Source organism: Gastrolobium bilobum, unplaced genomic scaffold (assembly GCF_033153095.1).
Source record: "Gastrolobium bilobum isolate Gb01-03AN ecotype WA unplaced genomic scaffold, APGP_CSIRO_Gbil_v1 utg41252, whole genome shotgun sequence".
NCBI lineage: Eukaryota > Viridiplantae > Streptophyta > Magnoliopsida > Fabales > Fabaceae > Gastrolobium > Gastrolobium bilobum.
Window position 1 is genome coordinate 1 of NW_026896546.1, and position 22367 is coordinate 22367.

At 33.1% G+C, this 22367-nt stretch overlaps 2 protein-coding genes across 2 annotated transcripts; one reads left to right on the forward strand and one right to left on the reverse strand.

Annotated features, from left to right (window-relative positions):
- Window positions 1–3973: 3973 nt before the first annotated feature.
- Window positions 3974–4477, reverse strand: LOC133300431 (auxin-responsive protein SAUR72-like). The gene has a single exon (XM_061499975.1). It carries the CDS (start codon window positions 4475–4477, stop codon window positions 3974–3976), a length of 504 nt encoding a protein of 167 aa, XP_061355959.1.
- A 12114-nt stretch (window positions 4478–16591) lies between these two features.
- LOC133300427 (probable mitochondrial adenine nucleotide transporter BTL1) lies at window positions 16592–20708 on the forward strand. Its single transcript, XM_061499970.1, has 6 exons — window positions 16592–16672; window positions 16797–16907; window positions 17005–17099; window positions 17237–17570; window positions 17841–18078; window positions 20111–20708. Exons 1-6 carry the CDS (start codon window positions 16619–16621, stop codon window positions 20362–20364), a joined length of 1086 nt encoding a protein of 361 aa, XP_061355954.1. The 5' UTR covers window positions 16592–16618; the 3' UTR covers window positions 20365–20708.
- Window positions 20709–22367: the final 1659 nt, after the last annotated feature.

The window sequence follows — 22367 nt, forward strand, 5'->3', positions numbered from 1 at the left end:
AACTGGTACATACTAAAGTATGTGGACCACTTAGCGTTCAGACCATAAGAGGTGATGAGTACTTCATTATATGAATGTTTACTCTGGATTGGTACAGATGAACCAAGTGCGCTATAAGTCTAAAGCTTCTGGAAATTTCCAAGAGGTTTAAGTCTGAGGCAGAAAAGCATGTAGGTGTTCAAATCAAAAACACTTTGGTCTGACTAAAGTGTTGGCTACCTGTCTGGTAAGTTCAGGTCTTACCTGATTTAAGAGGGGATAGTTTTTGTAACTGTCAACTCTAAGAACGCATTAGTTGAATGAAGTTGCAGTATGCAAAAATCAAACATTTCTAGACTTGGTGAAGATCATGTTCAGTTATTCATCTTTGTCAATGTTGTTCAAGGGAGATGCCTAAGAGAAGGAAATGTACCTTCTTAACTTGATTCCGTCAAAGTTTGTTGTAAAGACACCTAAAGAATTATGGCAAGGGTGCAAGCCCAGATCAAACCATATTCGGATTTAGGGTGCTACGGCACACGTCCTACAACAGCAGTCAAATGAGATGGAATCTTGTATGAAAGAGTGCATATCTTTTGGCTACCCTAAGAGAACTAGGGATGATTTCTTATTTAGTCTTAAGGACAAGATAATCTAAGTGAGCACTCACATGATTTTCTTAAAGGAGGACTAGATAAGAAATTATAAGCTCTTAAGTTAGGTTATTCTTGATGAGATTTATCTCAGATCAAGAATTTCCAGAATCTCTAGAAGCTTCATCCACTGTTCCCTTAATTGTTCAAGAGGGGATAGATATATCTCTAAGTGAACAAATAAGAGAACCATGATTGGAAATTCAACATGATAATATATAAGTGAAACTAGTAGAAATATTAGTATCACATGTAAAGGAACAATATCAAGGATAAGCGAATCCTCAAGAAATTGAAGATCCATCATTTGACCCACTCTTTGTTTTACCTATAAATAGACAAGGTCTAGTGCAGTACATTCGTAGTGGGAGAGAACCTTGTTAACTCTCAAGTTGTCTCTTGTTGAGTGATATTGATCCTACTAGTTACGATAATGCACTAGAAGATGTTGATGATAAGTGTTGCTCAAGCTATGAACAATGAGATGAAATACTTGTATTTCAACTCCGTTCGGTCCTAGTAAAGACACCAAGAGGGGTAAAACCCACAAGGTGCATGTGGACATAAAAGGCAAAGAGAGGATGGACAGAAAGGTGAAAACCTCCAAAGCTAGCTTGGAGGCAATTTTTGCCAGACGTCATGCTTGAGTCTATCCAGATTCTCTTAGTTGCTATAAGTCTCAATTATGAGATTTCATTTTGGGAGTTGGATGTCAGGATATCTACATACAACAACAAAAGGGTTTATAGCAAATGAGTAGGAACACACGGTATGCAAGTTGTGAAAGTCTATTTCATAGACTTAAGCAAGCATCCAGGTCTTGAAACATCAGTTTTGATCAGGTTATCAAAATTTTGATTTTGAGAGAACCTTGATGAATGATGTGTATTTGTATGTAAATGATACAACGGAAGACAGTAGCTTTTCTGGTACTTTATGTAGATAATATGCTCCTTATTAGAAACAATGTGGAGGTAATATCAAGCATAAAGAGTTGGCTAAGTTAGTGTTTTGGTATGGAAGTACTAGGGAAGCCAATTATATTCTTGGTATAAAACTCTTATGAGGCCGGAAGAATAAGTTGTTGGCATCACCTCAGGCTACTTACATTGACAAAACCCAAAATTCAACATGAGAATTCTAAGAGAAGAATTATAATTCTCAGATGTGGAATTCATCTTCCTAAGGAGTGACCAAATACTTCTAAGAAGGAAGAATGCATGAGCAAGATATCTTATGCTTTGGCAAAGGTAGACTCACGCATATCATGTTGGGCGTTAAACCAGACATCTGTCACGTAGTGGGAGTATTGAGATAGTACCATTTTGAACCTAGAGGAATACTAGATTATTGTTAAGCATGTACTCAAGTATCTTTGGAGAACGAGAGATTATATGCTGGTATATTCTAGTGGGAGTCTTGAAAAGCTGAGTTTTCAAAAATTCAGTTATTTCAAGTGGATATTGACTCAAGAAAATCAACCTCGAGCTATGAGTTTTTCACTAAACTCAGATGGCATTAGAGGTGGATCTTGCAGACCCAGTTACTAAGAGTTTGCCTGAACTTGTGTTCGAGAAGCATGTTACTTCTTTGGGTCTTAGGAGGATCCCAGACTTGCATTAAGCAAGTGGGAGTTATTGGTTTCATTGTGCTCTTGGAGTAAGACGATGAAACAATAAAATAATTTTCTAAATTTCATAAATAAGGTTTTATTTATTTATTTTGCGCACTGTTTACAAACATAAAGGTCCGGATCAAATTGTGGAGTATATGATCATATGGATACGTTCATAGAGGACATGATCATAGGTTCTCACAATTGATGAATGGATTCACAGATGTTAAATAAAGTTGGGCACTTTATTTAGGCTGCAATATTTTATGAAATGGTTTTGTCTGAATCATTGTAAAATATTGGTGTGAGTTAACATTCACATTGAAAGGATCAAGGAGAGATTTGATTAAGGTTGTTTTTCTGTCATAAGGTATCAAATCTCTAGTTAACTATAGTTATGTAATTGCTCTTAATCCTGAGTTTATTATAAATAGGTAATCAAATAGTTTTCATTCTTTGATTTACCAACGGGTGAGGTTCGATCTATTGACGGCCAATAACTTGGTATTTTGGGAGTGAGATTATTTGATTATCGGTATTTACGAGGTAAACAACATGGAATTTGTAGGATATGTCCCCTTGATATGTTTCGGTACTTGGATATTAAAGACACTGGACAGTGCATGTAATCCATTAGAGAAACTATCATAGTCAATGGAATAAATAATTGATTGAGTTACAGAAAACTTGTCAATCAATTATAGACATTCTACAAAGGGGCGATGCATATTCATGTTATAAGTGTTGTTAATCTTGGAGTTCAAGTTCGGGCTTTTAGTGGAGTAGCACCAAATTAGAAAATCATTCGTTGATTATCAAGAGCCTTGATTAATAACAAATGGTAGGTCCTCAGGCTAGCTCGAGACAAGGGATGGGGTATATTATCAGATGATGATAGCTTATGGGCTACATGGTCTTGGGTTTACGAACTCAAGTTTGTATCTTAAAGAGCAAGTGGGAGATTGTTGGATATATGCTCTTTTGGTCACTAAAGTCCTATTGGGCTTCAGTGAAACTTGAGCCCATGAGGCTTAGGGTTGAGTTATGTCTAAGACCTAAGCGTATATATTCATAGTTTTCTCCTCTTGTGCCTCCAAGGTGAACAGATCATCAGAAACAAACCCCAAGAGGCAGACGTTCATCATCTGAACGGTTGTCCACATAACCATCTCATCCTCCTCGAGAGATAGTCTGGAAGATCTGCCACAGTCCAGCTTCAAGGAGGTTGTTCGTGCTGCGGCGCTGAGGTGAGCTGTTCGTGAGGAGGAATCCTACAAAGGAAAGATTCTACACGAGACCTGCGCACCGAGAGGTAATTATGAAACAAGGATGATTCGGTAAGCATACCAATGTACTAGGTCCTAAACCGCTTCCGCATAAATCTAAGATTTCCTACCGGGATTTACTTATGATCCTACACTATCAAAATAGTTAAAGGAGAAATACAACTCTTATTCGAAGTCTAAATTAATACAACTCTTATTCGAAGTCTAAATTAACACTTTTCAGTTTTCACTACTTTCTAATTAATACATTGACTTTCGCAAACGAAAAGAAGATTAGAAAAACAAGACTTGTGTAAATTAAGAAATAATTAGAATAAAGAACTAATATATATATATATATATATATATATTTTAGTGTAACTTACACTGATGTAAAATGATCCTGACCCATATATATATATATATATATATATATATATATATATATATATATATTTTGATCATCTACACATTTGAGCATGTTGAGTGGGAGTAATCTTGTCCTTCTCTCCACTGAAATCAGACTCAGAATCATGCAAGCTGAGCAATTCTTCTTTTTTATCTTCCACCATCTTCAATATTTCTTCAAACACTGATACTTGGCATGGAATTTTGAGCACACCCACTTGCTGGAAACCAAATTCCTCTTCGGCTTCTCGCAGCAACATCTCAAATGCTTGGTGTCTCAAATAATCTGTTGGAATAATGAATCTCTTGAGCTCTTTCCCAACACAAACAGCGAGAAACCCTTTTGGAACGATGTCATTTGAAGAAACATCTGTGAACGACAGTGTTCGTTTTAAAAACAGGATTCCTTTACTGGTGGTGGTGACGACGGTGGTAGTGGCCGTAGTAGTAGCAGAGGCAGAGTTGCTCTTGGAAGCATTTGCAACCTTCTTCCACTTCTTGAGGATTTGTTGAAGCCTAACAATGTCTCTAATCTTGTTAGACTTCTTTGAATCCATCAAGGAAACCACTGTTTGCTTGTTATTTTTTCTCCACTAGTACTGTGAATCTCATCGGGGCAAGCATTTATAGATAACCTCAACATCGGATATGCGTATACCTTGCTCTGTGCTAAAATTTAATTTACTCTATATTTTATTTCTACGTTAGCTACCAATTAAAGTATTACGTGTATTGTTCTGATATTTTAAATTTACAAAGTATAAATCAAAAGAAAAATATTCATACTTGCAAAAGATATACATAATTAATTCAGTATAATGTAAAAATTATAATAACAAAATAAGATTATAAAGAAATAGAAACATGATTATTTTGAAAGATATATTATTATTACCTGAATATATTATTGCTGCTTTCGTTCATTGGATGCTCTGAAGATCGTGGAAGATGGTGCTCTGTGATTTCCATGTGAATTGCCCATTTGTTTATTGAGCAAGCACAAATATAAAAACCTGAGCCAACAGGTTGACATGATCTTATTAATAAAGAAAATCAAATATACCAAAGTAAATAAATAAAATGAAAGTCCCATTTGTATAAAATCATTTGGTTGAGTCAAGTTGACTCACTCCTAAATGATTACTCATCATATACGTACTATATTATTATTATTATTATTTATACATTTACATTTAAAAGTGTTTCGGGATGCCTTCCCGAATAACGCTTGATTTGGAGACCGATTACATGGTATTCAAAAACTTTAAAAGAGGCAGATCCAATGTTAGGAAGAGACAACTTGCTCATTGAGCATTCTTAATTAGCTCACAATTGACCATGAGCGTTCACTTGATCCCCTGATTTTTTCCATCGGACTAGTGGTCAGAGGTAATGTGCTCCTCTCGCAAAGTCATTTCTTCATTGCTCCGTGGATAAAAATATTAACTTTCATTGCTAGATACTTCTTGTTCAACATTAATTATAGAATAAAAGATACATCGTATGATCGATAGAGACGCCTTCAAGATTTTCTTATATAAATATATTTTTTAATTTTATTACTTGATTTATTTACTCTCTTTTTTTAAATATTCCATTATTTTGAACATTAAAATGTTAATATCTTTTAAATCAATTTCTTAATGTTTGTTTTCCCCTTTTTTTTAAAAAAAATAATATTGAGAAGTCAACTTTTTTCAAATTGACATTTTAACATTTTTGTTTTTTAGGCATGATAAGAAATCGATATTTTCTAAACCGTTTTTCACTTTGGTTTTTTGTTTAAATTTAAATTAAAACAGTAATTTTTATTTTGTGTGACACACACTAAATTTCTTAAAACTACCTTGTAATGAGTGCCTTTTTATAATGATGGAAGATGACTAAATTAATAACATTTAACAAGGTTTGTTGTTGTATGCTACTTTCCGCAACTTTGGGTGTGAGTTGGGTATCATTAATGGGTCTTACGTCGGCCTTTAATTAAAAGAAAATCAAATTGTTAAGTAACTTTGACTGATCAGCATCTAGATAAAGAAAAACTGTTAGCAGCACTGGCGGAGTGAGAAACACTTGTACTGGCATAGTCAATGTGTCTTGTAGGTCTTGCGGTAATGACATAATAATGTCTTAATCCATGTCAATTTCACTGAAAATCTAATTTCACTGCCTTCAATTCGTTGTGAATCACTCACTGATCCTCCAAAATGAGTGCTAAAACTTTTAAATTGCAAATTCATGTATTTATAGGATGGAAAAAGTTATACATACAATCTATTTTTTTTTACAACCTCTTACAACCAATATCTTAACCGTTGATTTCCGTCAATCAACGATTATCATTTATTGTGAATTAATAATTAATTAATAAATTTTATTTGCAAAAATCTTAACCGTTGATTGACGAAAATCAACAGTTAAGATATTGATTGTAAGAGGTTATAAAGAAAAATAGGTTGTAAGTTTAACCTCTCCCTTATAAGATTTAGCAATTGCTACGAAACAAATAGTTTTTTAAATATTTTGTGAAAATTTTTACAGAAAAAAATAATAGATATAAATAAAAAATAGAATATATTGTATTGGAAACTTAAAAAATTTAGTATGTAATGTACCCAAAAAAAAAGAAAATTAGTATGTTTCATTTTTCAAATATCCAACATAACATACCTATAAAGATACGCAAATCGACTCTGTTGATTCGTTCACAACTAATTAAGAATGGAGCATTAAACATATATTTAATGCAATTGTGCACACATAGCAAGGAATAATCAAGAATATTGTGTAGCAAAAACAATTATGAAGGCTAATTATTTGGTCAAACCTGGGAACAAGGTGCATAAATAGTAAGCTTAGGTTGTTTAATGCTTCTTCAGATCTAAGCCTAATACGATTAATAATGGCATTATTTATTTATTGGAAAAAAGATTGCTATTTTAAGAGTTGCAATTGATTGTTTCTAATTCTGACAAAGTAGTTGAGGTCATAGTTGTACAATCCGGCTCCGTCGAGTTGATCTGAAATTTGGTAAATTGGTTATTAGACTGGTTTGGATTAAGTTTTAGACCGATCATGTATCGATCCGGTCAAAGTCAGTCAAAATCCGGATAAATTCGATCAAAATTGGTGACTCGGTGATCTAGTAACCCGGTCGGGTCATGCATTTAAAAAAAAATTAAAAAGTCAAAATTATTTCATCTTGTCAAAAAAAATGTATAACTCATTTTAAAAAAAAAAATTTGTAATTTTATTTGCTAGTATATTCTTGTCTCTTTGGTCTCCAATACTCCACCTCAAGTTATTGGATCTTACATACATATAAGTTATCCCCCAACTTGTGAAGTAAAGAAAGGAACTTTTCCCCCAATGCTTTAGTGAATACATATATAGTTGCTTACTCGTTAATAGACTTGCCTTCAAGTACTGATATAGCCTAAAATCGTTTTCAACCGATCGAATATCTCTCATTCAGACCATCCCACAGGCATCAAAATATTGGATTGATGGTATTGTGTATCGGTGTATCCATCCTTTGATATATCATAGACCTTTATGGGGATCGAGTTATCGTCTTCTGGTTTTGCAATTGAACCTTTCACAAATTAATCCAAGTTTACTTCTCGCTCTCAATTATGCGTGTCTCATGGCTTAATTTACCCCAATTATCGTATAGTTGGCTTCTCCTCTTAGCAGGATAATATTGGTTAAACGATTATCCTATGTTATATAGAACGGCGAGCGCGGATCACTTGTCATAAATTGCACAGAGACAGTACTGTTTAATATCATATATAACAGATTGATTTGGTGCAAACTTGGCTAAGTTTATTGATATAATAGAGAACCGTTTTATACAAACGCAAGAGTGCATCAGATTACATGCATGAAAATAAGATTACCGCGGAACAAGATAAAAACTAACTAAATATCTATATTTAACAATTAACATAGAATCATATCCTATAACATATGTAACGAATTCATCTCTTTGTTATGCAATTAATAATGATCATCGAAATAGTTTGATATTTTATTTTATTTTTTAAAGACAAAAAGTTTGGCTGAAAAGATGTTATACCGTAATCCAATATCATTCCACCGATCGACGAAGTCCACTTTCAGTTCATATGAAGTAGGCATCACACTACAAGCGAGAGCTTCCTTTCTGTTGCAGTTTTGGAATTATGCATCTTAGAAATTTTTATAATAATTGTGGGCTTCAATTGTAATTTTTCTTGTTTTAATAAAAACAGACTAAGTCATGATCTATTTGAGGGTGCAGTATAAAGTTCAGTTAATTAGTAAACTGCTTATTAGTGTGGGTAATAGTATAGGCCTAACTCATAGGCCCATTATGGGAATGGAAAGGGGATTAGGGTTAATAAGTTGGTTAGGTCTCCTCTGCATTCACAACGTGTTAGAAAACTATTACTCCACAACTTGCCCATCGACGGTTGTGATCAGGGAGTTGTGTGAATTGCAGAGGAAGATCCTGATCTTTCCATTACAGGAGTGTCAGAGGAAACAAGAAGTTAATCGTGTCTTCAGTACGTAAACCTAAATCTTTTAGTGTTCTAATTTCATATAATCCATTTTACGAAATTTCTTACATTTGCTATCAGAGCCACGATTATATGATTTAGGACCCAATTATTTATTGTTAGACATGATTATGACTTTTGGATTAATTTTTTTGTACGAAATTCTTTAATCAATTGAATTAAAAAAAAAAAAAAAAAAAAGGGAAACCCGATGACCATAGTCCCTGGGTGAATGATAAAAGAATCCAACCAATAAATAAAAAGGACAAAACTTGAAGGAGAAACATACCATGAAAAACCGACGAACATAGTCATAACATTTGATAATATCATTGTTGCAACTTTGTTGATTGGCTTTAGAAATTAGAATTGTTCCTATAAATTATGTGGCTCAACATTTATGAGGTTTGGAGCATGATTTTTTGCAATTATGCAATTGATTATTTGATTCCATGATTAAATGATAATAATAAAAAAATGCTATAAAGAGTTTTTCGTTTCTTTTTTCCTGTGTCTTGGTTATATTTTTTTTTCTTCTTTTGAGCCTCTGGTGAGTTGGCTATGGCTTTTTCCAAAAAAAAATTGTACATTAATGCTTAGAATTTTGGATTTTGTATTATCCATTAATTTTATCTTCACCGCTTGTGTGTAACAATAATTTATTATTGCTCCACGTTTTATTATTTTGGACATTGACAGTGAGATTACTAATAAAATGGAATGAAATCTTTACTATTGAGTTTAAAAAGCTTGCAAGTATGATTTTATATTTTCCGTGGGACTCTATGCAGCGATTATAGGTTGAAGGTTGAAAGAGATAAAATAATGGAATTACATGATAGAACATGTTCTGACAATAAAAAAAAATGGCATACAATTGAATTCGTTATTATATATATATATGATCATTTTGCTCCCAGTTTTATTTGCATGATCCTGGGAATAAATTTGATTTAATATATATATATATATATATATATATATATATATATGATAATTTGTTTATAGGATACTTTTAGAAGAAGAAAAAAAATATTGGAAAATTAATTCATTATTTGGGATAAAATGATTATGTGATTTGGATGTGGTTATGATGTGATGTTGATTGCTCCGAGGTTCTAATGTTTTCTCTAATATTTATTTATAGAGTTATATGTTTTCGCTTGAACTAATTAAATGCAAAACTTATTTGAGAATACCATTATTTGAATTTATGATCATTAGGGATAATAAAATGTCTTATGGGCTGTATTAATTTTTTGGGCGAAGAAATTAATTTGGGTGCAAGAGTTTTCATGAATTACTATAGGTAATTGCCACCAAAGTGGAATTATTTATATTTGTTTGTAAAAATTTCTTTGTAAAATTTGAGAAATAATTTTGGTTATTTCATGCAATTTCCTGCCCAAAGGAGATAATTGTGTGTTATAACTGTGAATTTATTTGGGATGAAGTTAATGGAGGTGCATTGATCTAGGAGATCTGTCTATCCAAAGGGGACAAATCTCCGAAGTTAATATATGCTCACTGAGCAACTTTTTTTTGAGGTTGTAGATGAAGTTAATATATGCTCAATGAGCGCTCATTGGTCTAGGGATCTGTCTGCTCAAAGTGGATAGATTTTCGAACCCAATGTTGTGCTCATTGATTAACTCATCTGAGGTTCTGACCTTGGTTTAAACCTTGGTTTGTGCATTCTGCCCAAAGGAGATGTATTATTATGTTGGCCTTGTTATGACAACCTGTTGTGCTCAATGATTAACTCATCCTGAGCAACTTCTTCTTGAGATTGTAGATGAAGTTATTGGAGGCTCATTGGTCTAGAAATCTATCTGCCCAAAGGAGATAGATTTAGAAACCCAATGTTGTGCTCATTGATTAACTCATCTGAGATTCTAGCCTTGGTTTAACCTTGGTTAGTGCATTCTGCCCAAAGGAGAATGTACTATTATGTTGGCCTCATTATAATATCTTGATTTAATTGAAGGTGTATATTGTCCTTTAGTTTATTTTAATGCATGTTTTGCCTTAATAATGAATTTCTATGTTAGTTCCTTTAAATAGATTTGAAAACATGTTTGATTCATTTTGAAATATTTTTTTTATATACCTAAATATTTATTTGGAATTATTTGCTCTCATTCATATTTAATTTTGTGAGCTCTTATTAATATTTAATTCTCTGAAAAATATTTATGATTTTTTTAATGAAAATTATTATAGATTATGGTGATTACAATGTTAATATTTACTCTCCTAATTTTAGCGTAGTTTTTTGTTCTTTGTCAATTAAGTTTGATTAGTGAGCTAAGATATATAACTGTAGATATTGAGGATTGAAATTTGTGACACAAATTGCAGTTTAATAACTGCAATATGAATTTGGGAAACATATGCTATAATATTTTTCATATTATTTAGATAAGATTGTTGAGAATGTTATTTGTGAATCGTCAGGGTTTTTTGTTAATAAAAATTATTGTTTGTAATTATCTGTCTAAAGGAGAGTTTATAATATGCTAATTATTTTGTTAAAATTACTTCAATGCCCATAATTAATATAATTGCATTTATGTAATAAATATAGTTTTGACATGAACGAGAACAATGTCATAATAGAATTGTTGATTGGATTGAATTATGATTAATGAAGATGAGATCTAGATTTTTCCTTATGAATTTTGTTATTGATAAGGTATTATGTTAAAGTTAGCCTATAGTTAATGTGGAGAGTATACTTGATATATATTTTTAGTGGGATAGATATGGTTGATTTTGTGAGATCTTAAAGTTATTGTGGAGTGAGTGAGAGATAATTGCTTATTTTTAATGTCAAGATATGAGTTTATTTTGAAATGAATTTTCTATAAGACCTCTTTGAAAAGGATTTTGAATTCTTTATCCTTTTTTAAATCATCATGTATTTTATTTACATTAATGGTGATTTGATTATGTTAAAGTTAGCCTATAGTTAATGTGGAGAGTATACTTGATATATATTTTTAGTGGGATAGATATGGTTGATTTTGTGAGATCTTAAAGTTATTGTGGAGTGAGTGAGAGATAATTGCTTATTTTTAATGTCAAGATATGAGTTTATTTTGAAATGAATTTTCTATAAGACCTCTTTGAAAAGGATTTTGAATTCTTTATCCTTTTTTAAATCATCATGTATTTTATTTACATTAATGGTGATTTGATGAGGTAGTGACTTTCTTGAGTTATGATGAAAATAATTTCTGTTAGTATATTTACCGTAAGGTCAGTGGGAGAAAATTTCCTTTTCTTGTATTGTATATTATTGAGAATATTGACTGACTCTCTAACCAAAGGATTTAGGCCCATTATAAATACATGTGAAGAATATGGGCATTGTGAATTCCTTTGATTTAGTTAATTAGTGGGAGCTTGAATCATTTATTATTTCCTTGTCATGTTAAACCATTTATTTTTGATATAATTGATTTTTATTTAACAGACAAATTTTATTTTGAACAATTGATAAGGATTTGAGTTTTGTTATTGCATATATTGAATATATGTGTTTGTGTTTGTCAATTGTGAAATATTGGAACTCACTGTCGTTGGGACCACTGTGCCTGTGGTTGACACTATATTGGAGTTTGAGACATGATTTTGGAACTCAGTGTCGTTGGAACCATCTTGTATGTGGTTGACACTATATGGGAGTTTGAGACATAATGGTGTTTTAGGACTACAGGGCCCGTGGTCGACACCATAGTTTATTGAATGATGGTTTTTTGATAAACCATGGAATTTCTCTGGCTTTAAGGCATTTGAGAGAAATTTGAGGACTGGCAGAGAAAATAGCAGTTTGGCTGTTTTTGGATCATATTGACATGCTATTTTCTTGCTACACTCCACACTAATGACTAGTCGACGGAGTCAAGTAACAGTTGTGACCATGGAAAGTCTTATATCGGTAATGGTATAATCACCGCTTGATTCAATGTTATTTGATTTTAGTTGGATGGAGTCATATTCAGATATTGCATCTTGGATCATGTGTTTTCTTAAAATGTGGCCACATTATAAGAATTAGTCCTTAGCCCGAGAGTCGTTTTCAAATAGCTTGTTTTCTTTTTCTCTTTTAAATTAAAATTTTACAATTGATTTTGTCCAAGTGGGAGAAATAAATTGACTGTGTTTGGTACATGGAAGAGTTAAAAATTGGTTGGGAAATATTTTTTTGCCATCAATCACGTTTACACATGTTTTCCTTATCAAAGTTTCCCTTTAAAGGCATGGTAAAAATTATTTCTCACCCGGTGGGAACGACAACTCAAATTTGCAAGACAAAAATACCCCATGTTTCTTCTCCGTTGATGCTCTGCAACTTTATAATCTACCACTTTACAGAAAAAGCTTGGGTCAAGCACACAGTTCTCACTTCCATGTACAGCAGCTTGGACACTTGCCATTATTTTTGCTATTTCCCTTCCAGAAAATCCCTCAGTTTTAGCTGCAGCTTCCTTTATGATACCATCAGTCAATCCCTTAATCTGAATTTGTTGTGGTTTGTCTTTGAACATATTTTGAATTATGCCAGATTTTCTTGATCCAGCTTGGGCTATGTACTTGTCCAAATAGAGCTTATGTAGTTTAAAGCGCTCTTCTTCACCAGGAAAGGGAAATTCTAAGACCTCATCAAAACGGTCTGCCACAGGTGATTCAAGATCACCAGGACGGTTTGTGGCAAGATCAAGGACTATATCTTTAGCCACTACGGTAGAGAAGGGCATTTAGTCACAAGGCGGCCTTGGCAGTGTTGATGAGATCTCTTCCACCCGTAATATCGGATACAGGATTTCAGACTCACCCCAATGTAAACAGAGAAAGATACGAACATTCAAACAGAGAGACATAACGCAATTGTCAAATAAAGTTTTAATGACAAACACATTCAATTTTCAAAATCGGGGTTATTTGGTAATTTTGGTACTCTTTTTCATCAATATTTTACGATCATCCAAACATAACATCAATAAAATTCACCCAACTTTCTCTGAAAACTTTTGGCCTACCAAACACTTTTTTTTTTTTACTTACCCGGTAAAAAAAAATTCCCACTTTTTTTGCAGTAAATATTTATCCCCGATAAAAAAAATCTTGTACCAAACGCCCCCTAATATAAAAGTGGTGCTAGGTACATAAGTGTAATTCAGATATTCATTTTATCATTAAGAAGAAATACCAAGAACCATCACAAGATCAATTGAGTACACCTTCTTATCTTATAGCTCAAATCACAAAGATTACAAGTGCCTTCGACCAAAATCGAGGTGAGAGAGAATGTAAAAAATATCAATAATGAACCAAAATGTCGTCGTTTCATCTAAAATGGCATAAATTATGTCATTTTAAATGTCAAATATTTTTTCTTTAAAGGATACAATTTTATATCAATTTAAATGAAACGATTGTGTTTTGATGGTTTTCTACCTTCTCTCTCCTTTAAAATACTATCTCTTCTTCTCTCTTAATTTTTCGTGGAGGAAAGAAAATATAAAAGAATCATCAAATATACGTCAAAACATAGTTATTTCACTTAAAATAACATAAAATTATGTCTTTAAAATGAAAAATACTTTTCCATAATAATAATAATACCTTAAGAGCGGTGTATTTGATTAAGATTTCAAAAAACTTTTTTGAGACAAAAAATCTTATAGATTTTAAAAGACTATTTAGAGTTAGAGAGACTTTAAAGACTTTTTTAACAATTAAGATATCATAAGATTGGATTTTAATAGAATTTATAAGATTTTAAAAGACAATATGTATTTATTAGATTTTAAAAAGTCATATGAATTTTTAACAAACATTCAAAATTACAAAAGTCAATAAAAAAAAAAGCAATGATATTAATAAATAAAAGTATAACATAATATAATTTTCTCAATCAGTAAAATTCATGATAAAATTTTGTTTGAAATTTTTTGCTATTGATCTTGTAAACATTGGGGTTTTTGTTCTACGCAATTAGAGTTTTCTAACCATATATCATATGCATATTTTCTGTAACTCCCGGTCGCTTCAAGAATCAATGATTATCCCCACACACTAACACTGGATTTTTTAGGGTGCTTTATCCTCACTCGCACACTTCCTAGGAAAACTTGTCAGGAGGTCATCCATCCCAGAATTACTTCAAGTCAAGCACGTTTAACTGTGGAGTTCTTCCGTTCCGGGCTACCGAAAATCAGATGCATCTTGTTAGTATAGGTAGTACAAATTAATTCTTATAAGCTATCACAAACTGTGCAGTCTTCCGTTCCGGGCTATCAAAAAGCAGATGCATCTTGTTAGTATAGGTAGTACCAATTAATTCTTATAAGTTATCCCAAACTGTGCAGTCTCATATCTGCACAGTCTTTGGAATCCCTCTCTTTCGAGTGTCGATTCAATTCATTTATGCATGTAACCCCCCACTGGAAGCCTGTCAGGAGCCGCTCCTTGTCTGTGCCTCTTTGCACCGGCGATCACTCTCGGCCCTCTTCAGCGCTCTGGATGTTACATGCCCACCAGCTTCCGCCTGATTCGTCCTCGAACCACACCACTGGAAGAGAGGCCTTGCTCTGATACCACTTGTAACGCCCTGCCGCTTCAAGAATCAATGACTATCCCCACACACTAACACTGGACTTTTCAGGGTGCTTTATCCTCACTCGCACACTTCTTGAGAAAACTTCCCAGGAGGTCACCCATCCCGGAATTGCTCCAAGTCAAGCACACATAACTGTGTAGTTCTTTCGTTCTAGGCTACTGAAAAGCAGATGCATCTTGTTAGTATAGGTAGTACCAATTAATTCTTATAAGATATCCCAAACTGTGCAGTCTCGTATCTGCATAGTCTTTGAATATCTCTCTTTTGGATGTCGATTCGATTCATTCATGCATGTAACCCCTATTGGAAGCCTGTCAGAAGTCGCTCCTTGTCCGTGCCTCTTTTCACCGGCGATCACTCCCGGCCCTCGTCAGCGCTCGAGATGTTACATTTTCATTCAGTATTCCAAGAAAATTTCGAATCTTAATTTCTGGGTTTTATTATATGAAAGTTTAGAAAATTTCTCAAGTTATTTTCAATCGATACATTGAAACCTTAAATTGTTTTGTGACTTTTGAAAAACAAGTTTTTAGTGATCCATTGACACAAAAAATTGTTTGAAATCGTTTTCTATAACGAAGGAGTTTCGTTAATGAATGTATTGTTATGAAACATATGGTTCATATTATGAAAGTTTCAATCTTTCTTTAAATCGATCATGTTTCATTGATGTAAACCGAAAATTGGTTTGGAGTTTTTGTTCTCTGTTTTTTTTCCCACTATTTTATGTTATTTTTAATATAAAATTACACATTTTTGTGCCAAGAAAAATCGTAATCAATAGCTTGAAAAATCATTTTTAAACTTTCAAAAACTCTGAAAAATATGCTGTTTTTGAGCTTTGACAAAGCTTTTATGACAGAACCCGATTTCGAGCGGGTCGACCCGCCAAAGGAAGAAGAAAACACTGTAAAAGAGAAATCTCAAAAAATACTGGAAATGGATCCTCTAATATTTTAAAAAAAACATGACATGGTCATGTAGGATAATCATAATCATACAAAGGTGAATCAACGATTATGATTTAGTAATTACATATTTTAATATACTTTTTTCTCTCCTTTTTTATCACCATTGATTCACCTTTGTATGGTTATGATTGTCATATGATCATGTCATGTTTTTTTTATATTTCTCACTAAAAAAATCTCATGAAATCCACACTAATAAAAAAATTCATTAAAATCATCATATTTTTGAATAATTATTTTTTCCTTTGTTTAAAATTTTGATTAAATAATTTGAACAGACTCTAAAATAATATTTTAAAATCCTAATCGAATAACACGTGATTTTTTCAATTCTTTAAAATCTTAATTAAATATATTCCACACAAAAAAAACCTAATTGAATACTAATTATTTTTTTATTCAAAAATAATTCATTAAAATCCTTTGAAATGTTACTCCAATACATCGTGAAAAAAAAAAAAAATATATATATATATATATATATATATATATATATATATATATATATATATAACAGAAGAAGAGAAAAGAAGAAGAAATTTACAACAACCGCAAATGTCGTCAAAAACAAAAAGGCTTTGTTCAGCTCAGTCTCAGTCTCAGTCTCAGGCATGTCCATTTAATCTCACTTTCTTGTTTGTCTTTTTGTTGTATTATATGGATAGCTTAGCCTTATGATTAGAAAGGAGGTTTTGTTTTATTTATTTATTTACGAATATTATCCGAATTGCAGAAGAACGGGGTGTTTGGAGACGTCTACAGCATGATGATGGTTCCCAAAGAGATGGACCATAACTCCTCCTCCACCTTTGATTTTCGATTTCAACTACCTCACCTTGCCCGAGTGAGTATTTACTTACAATTTATGGAATCAGTGTTGAAACAGTAAGACAATTATGGATAATCAAATCGGATTGGTGTTGTAATGTTCCCCCTTTCAGGATTTTTTAGGGACTAGAGAGGTTGCAGAGTTTGTTAGCGGCGCCCTAGCAGGGGCTATGACCAAAGCTCTACTTGCTCCTCTTGAGACCATCAGGTTCCTCTTCCCTCAAACAACATTTATGCTTTATAGTTCAAGTTCCCTTTGTTTAGTATAATATGTCTATCTGCTAGCTAGTTTATGACTTAATTTAAACATATTGTTGTCATTCCCATAATGTGTGAACTACGCAGGACAAGAATGGTAGTTGGTGTTGGGTCCAAACATATCACTGGAAGTTTTATTCAGGTTATAGAGCAGCAGGGGTGGCAAGGATTGTGGGCTGGAAACATGATCAATATGATTCGTATAGTTCCAACGCAAGCCATTGAGCTTGGCACATTTGAGTATGTAAAACGGGCAATGATATCAGTCCAAGAGAAATGGAAACAGAATGAATGTCTTAAGTTGCAGATAGGTTGCTTTGATTTGAATTTATCTTTATCTTGGATTTCACCGGTTGCTGTCGCAGGGGCAGCTGCAGGAGTTGCTAGCACACTTTCATGCCATCCTCTGGAAGTTTTGAAGGTATCTTGTAGGAATATTTAATAGACCTGGATATATTAAATTGAATGGATTATATTAATTTTGTATTTGGGCATGAAGATGCATCAGACTTCCATGGTGACACGTCAACCAATATCATTTATATGGTTGTACAGTTGAATTAAAAACGACCAAGTCAATTTACAAAAAAAAAAAAAAAAAAAAGGACCAAGACATGAGAATATCGAAGCTTTGCTTTCTTGTCTTGCACTCTGTTTTTAATCCTACTTGTCTTCTGGTTTGTTATTACAGGATCGGTTAACTATAAGTCCTGAAGCCTACCCTAATTTGGGCATTGCAATTAGAAATATTTATAAAGATGGTGGTATTGGCGCTTTTTATGCTGGTATCTCACCTACTCTAGTTGGCATGCTTCCATACAGTACATGTTATTATTTTATGTATGAGACAATAAAGAAATCTTACTGTCAGACCAAAAATAAGAAGTCTTTAAGTCGTCCAGAGTTGCTTTTGGTTGGAGCTCTAGCAGGTGAGAGATTCTCTGGTGGTTGTTAAGACTTAATTCTTTATGTTTCTCTTTTATTGCTCTCCATTGTTGCCCTGTGTCATACATGACCATGTTGCATGCAGCAAATGATAGCATGAAATATTTTCAGTTATGAAAAAATTAGCCATATGCTGTTTGATTTCTCTCCCACATTTTTTTTTTAACCCAAATGCAGTGGAAGAGTGATAGTATCTGTTCTGAACTGGTGATTTGGGTCCTTTATGCAGCTCATTCTCACACCCACTACAGGATAAAACATCCTTATCACTAAATATTCTCCCCCTCTCTATATAACCACCTTCCACTATCACTGAAACATGCTTTCCCCCATGATTGGTACTACATCTACACAATCTTTACCTGCAGTAACAGCCTCACTCAATCGCATATCTTCTAGATATTTTCACAACCACCTATGTAAGTAAGATTTTGGCCATAGGGTAAGAATCCTTGGCCTTTTGCACTCTTCACCTCTTGCATATACTCTAGAGCACTGCAGAACAAGATCAATTGGGGTTATGGAACCCCAACAATTTCTTGTGTGCACTCATAGGACAAACCACCCAGGGTTTAATAGCCCAGCACGTTGACACCAATGTGCAGCCCCTCATGTACGCCCATCGCTTAGCATGGTGCTCTGCATTGCCAAATGGTTAAAGAAAAAAAGTTGTGTCTTGGCTAACAGTTATAATTTTTGGCCTAGTGGTAAGCACTTGATATTAGAGTGAGGTTATGGGTTCGAGCTGCCCAAGAAGCAATTTCTAAGGGATTGTTGGGGTTATGAAGCCCTAACAATTTCTTCTGTAGGCTTGTAGGACTAACCACTTAGGGTTTAACAGCCCTATACATTAACTCAATGGGTTAACAAATTCAACCTGCCAAATTTGGTGAGTTGGATTGTAATTATTAAATTGCCAACTTGCCGTGCATAAAGGCGTGTTAAAAGTTTAAAATGGTTTGGAGGCAGGTTGGATTGACCCTTCAGGTTACATTATATATTAAAATAAAATGTTACCTAAAGTGTGTTGGGTCTTATGTTTCTTCAGTTTTCACACCTAAACCCTAAATCACCTAATCGATCTCTCTCTCCCTATCCAATTGTTCTTCACCTAAATGGATTGTTTCATTATGTTAAGCTCATAGTTGATATTCAAGTACCTTTTTTTTGTGTGTTGAGTGGCTTTATTTTCTTTATGCTTGTTAGATGACAATATTTGATGAAGAAAATCCTAGTCCTTAGGTTGAATCCTTGTTTGATATTCAAATTCATTTTTTTTTTTTATGATTTAAGTGGGTTGACCCGGCAACCCACCATAAAACAGGGTTTGTTGGGTGTTTTCAACCCATTTGCAAATCTTCCTCGTTTTGTTGGGTTAAAGATGGGGCGTGTTGATTTGCATTGCCAGTTTCAACTGCAGGTGAAACACCACCCCCATTCTCTACTGTAATAGACAATGGAATACACCAGGATTCAAGTAGGAAAGAAGAGATGAAAACGAAAAGAAAGTAGAATATTGATTGATTTTTGTATGGAATCAGTGAAAACAAGACAAAAAGTAGCAAAAAAGGAAAGAAAAATGTTATAGGGCCTTCAAGAGACACTTGATTTATCCAACTCCCAATTTGTACCCACTCAATAGTCTCTCCCGTGACCTACCATTCTTTCTTATTTATCTTTTATTCCCTATTAATACAGAATCACCCATGACTGATACCCATAATTAATGCATTATCAACATGGGAAGGGCCTAATCCCCTATGGCCATTCCTAGAATACACCTGTAGGGTTGTTGTGTTACTATTAAAGAGAGAGATTATACGAGTTTTAATTGTATATTTGATAGGCGTACACCACTTACTCTGCAGTGTATTTTGCCATTGTTTCACTTGATGTACTTTTCTTTTCCATTAATGTGGCTCATTCAAACTTCACATCTAAGCTGTGTGAAGCCTTAACTTCTATAGTTGGTAACACAAATGGTTTGTGTTAAATGATTTCTTTTTGCACACCCAGGTTTTACTGCCAGCACAATTAGCTTCCCGTTGGAGGTGGCTAGGAAGCGCCTGATGGTGGGAGCTTTGCAAGGTAAGTGCCCACCAAACATGGCAGCAGCACTTTCAGAAGTCATTCGAGAAGAAGGTCTGAAGGGTCTCTACCGAGGATGGGGTGCAAGCTGTTTAAAGGTCATGCCGTCCTCTGGCATCACCTGGATGTTTTATGAAGCATGGAAAGACATACTGCTTGTCCAGAAGGGTAATTCCTTATAGCTTAATAAGGTTACGTGGGTTTGTTAGCCCTACAACTCATGCTTGTCGCCCATTATCATTTTTTTTTTTTTGGTAATATAATTTTTTTCTTTTTGATTTAAGAATGGGATAACTTAATACCTGGTTAAAAAAAAAAAAAAAAATTGGATAACGGTTTTTTGGATGGCAGCCAGTTGGCTAGCTCGTTGGAATGGTAACTCCTGCTAACCAGTTAGTTAGCCCAGTTTTTTTTGCAAGTTTTCTGGTTTCGATATTGATTTCGGAAGATTATCATCAAAGAAAAAGGTGGGAGAATGAGTTTGAAGAAGTTTCCCCTGTTTCTTGTTTCTTTCCATCAAAGTTTAGATGAGATCAAATTGTATTGGTTTGTTTTTGGACAATTATTTTATTAAAAATTAAAACATACATATATATGGTCTCGTGATTATTTTTAACTGGCGAGTATAAGTGAGAAACCTTGGGATCTGAGTATATATATATATATATATATATATATATATATATATATATATATATATAATGCCTCTTCGGCATGATGGTTCTTCAAAATTCGTATTTACGAAGAGCATATAACTGTTGAATCTCATTCCAATTGGAATTTTAATTATCAAGACAGAAATTGTACATTTATTGCCTCTCGTAACAACTAGTCTATTAGTATGTTTTGTTACATTTACATGCACCTGGCGTCAATTCTAATTTGTGCTCTATTTTTGTTGTTTTTAATTCGACGAAGATTTTGGTGTTCAATTTTATTTTATTTATTTTTTATATTTATATTTTAATTCGACGAAGATTTTGTTGTTTTGCATTGCACGTTTTAGCTTTTGAACCTTCCCCGTGTAGTAGGATTTTGCATGCAGTTTGTGACAGTATTGGCTTTCAAATAGAATGCGCGTTGAAAATCAACTAACGGCATGTTTGGTGTATAATATTGGATAAGATCTGATTATATAAGATCTGATTAAATTTTAATGTTATTCAGCGTTTGGTATGGTATTATATAAAATAATATCTTATAATATTTTAAAAATTAATATATTAAAAAAAATTATTTTAATATATTAATATTAAAATGATATATTAGTTCTTGAAAATTGCACTTGTAAGCAATACTAATATATCAATCCTTTATCAGGCCTAATCTTTTTCCCTTAGGTCGGATTAAGTTATACATTATTTTGATGTATTAAGGGGTCCTGTTATATAAGTTTATATTATACGATGATCACACCAAACAACTGAAAATGTCATAATGTATAGTATAAGCTTATATTATCAGGTCTTATACGTTACACCAAACAAGTATTAAATTTTTTGCAATTTGAACGGAAATGGAGATTCAAAATAATGGAAACGATTAGAGCGAATTGAACAAGCCTTCCTCTGGGACTTCGACGAATCTATAGCAAAACTATTTTTTTTTTTTGTGGTATAGCAAAAAAATTTTGAGTAAAGTACAGCATGTTTTGTTAATTTGCTACAGTCGATCAAAGAAATGGATTTTAAGTAAGTCAATTAGCAGCACAACCAAGGGAAAGAAGTTTCAACAGAGCATCATCGGAAAAAAAAATCCTTTCTTTCTTAGCCTTAGGAAAGTACAACAAATATTATTTTCATCTCTATTTTTCACCAAAATGGATAATCTTGTGTCATTTAACATAATATTGTTATACAAGGAGATTTTAACCATAAATAAATAAATTAACAGCGATGTTTTTTTAACTTTCTATTTCAATAGTTTTTCTCATATATCTTTTGTCGCCATTCAATCACCCTTGAATCGTTAGGATTATTTTATGGTAACGTAAAATAACACATGAGACGATCTTTCATTTCTCTCCCATTGAACAATGATTCTCATTGAGTTCACACGGGCATACCTGAAAAGAATAGTGCACAGAAAGCATTGTTTTACATCGTTATATTTCTGAACTTTTGTCACTCTTTCATAATAAAAATCTGGTTAAGCCCAAATAATGGATATATTGATTTGGTCTTTA

Coding starts and splice junctions, on each gene's coding strand:
- LOC133300431 (XM_061499975.1), bottom strand. CDS start 4,477: ATGGATTCAAAGAAGTCTAACAAGATTAGAGACATTGTTAGGCTTCAA.
- LOC133300427 (XM_061499970.1), top strand. CDS start 16,619: ATGTCGTCAAAAACAAAAAGGCTTTGTTCAGCTCAGTCTCAGTCTCAG. Junction 16,908..17,004: donor AACTACCTCACCTTGCCCGA/GTGAGTATTTAC, acceptor TCCCCCTTTCAG/GATTTTTTAGGGACTAGAGA. Junction 18,079..20,110: donor TTTGGTTGGAGCTCTAGCAG/GTGAGAGATTCT, acceptor TTGCACACCCAG/GTTTTACTGCCAGCACAATT.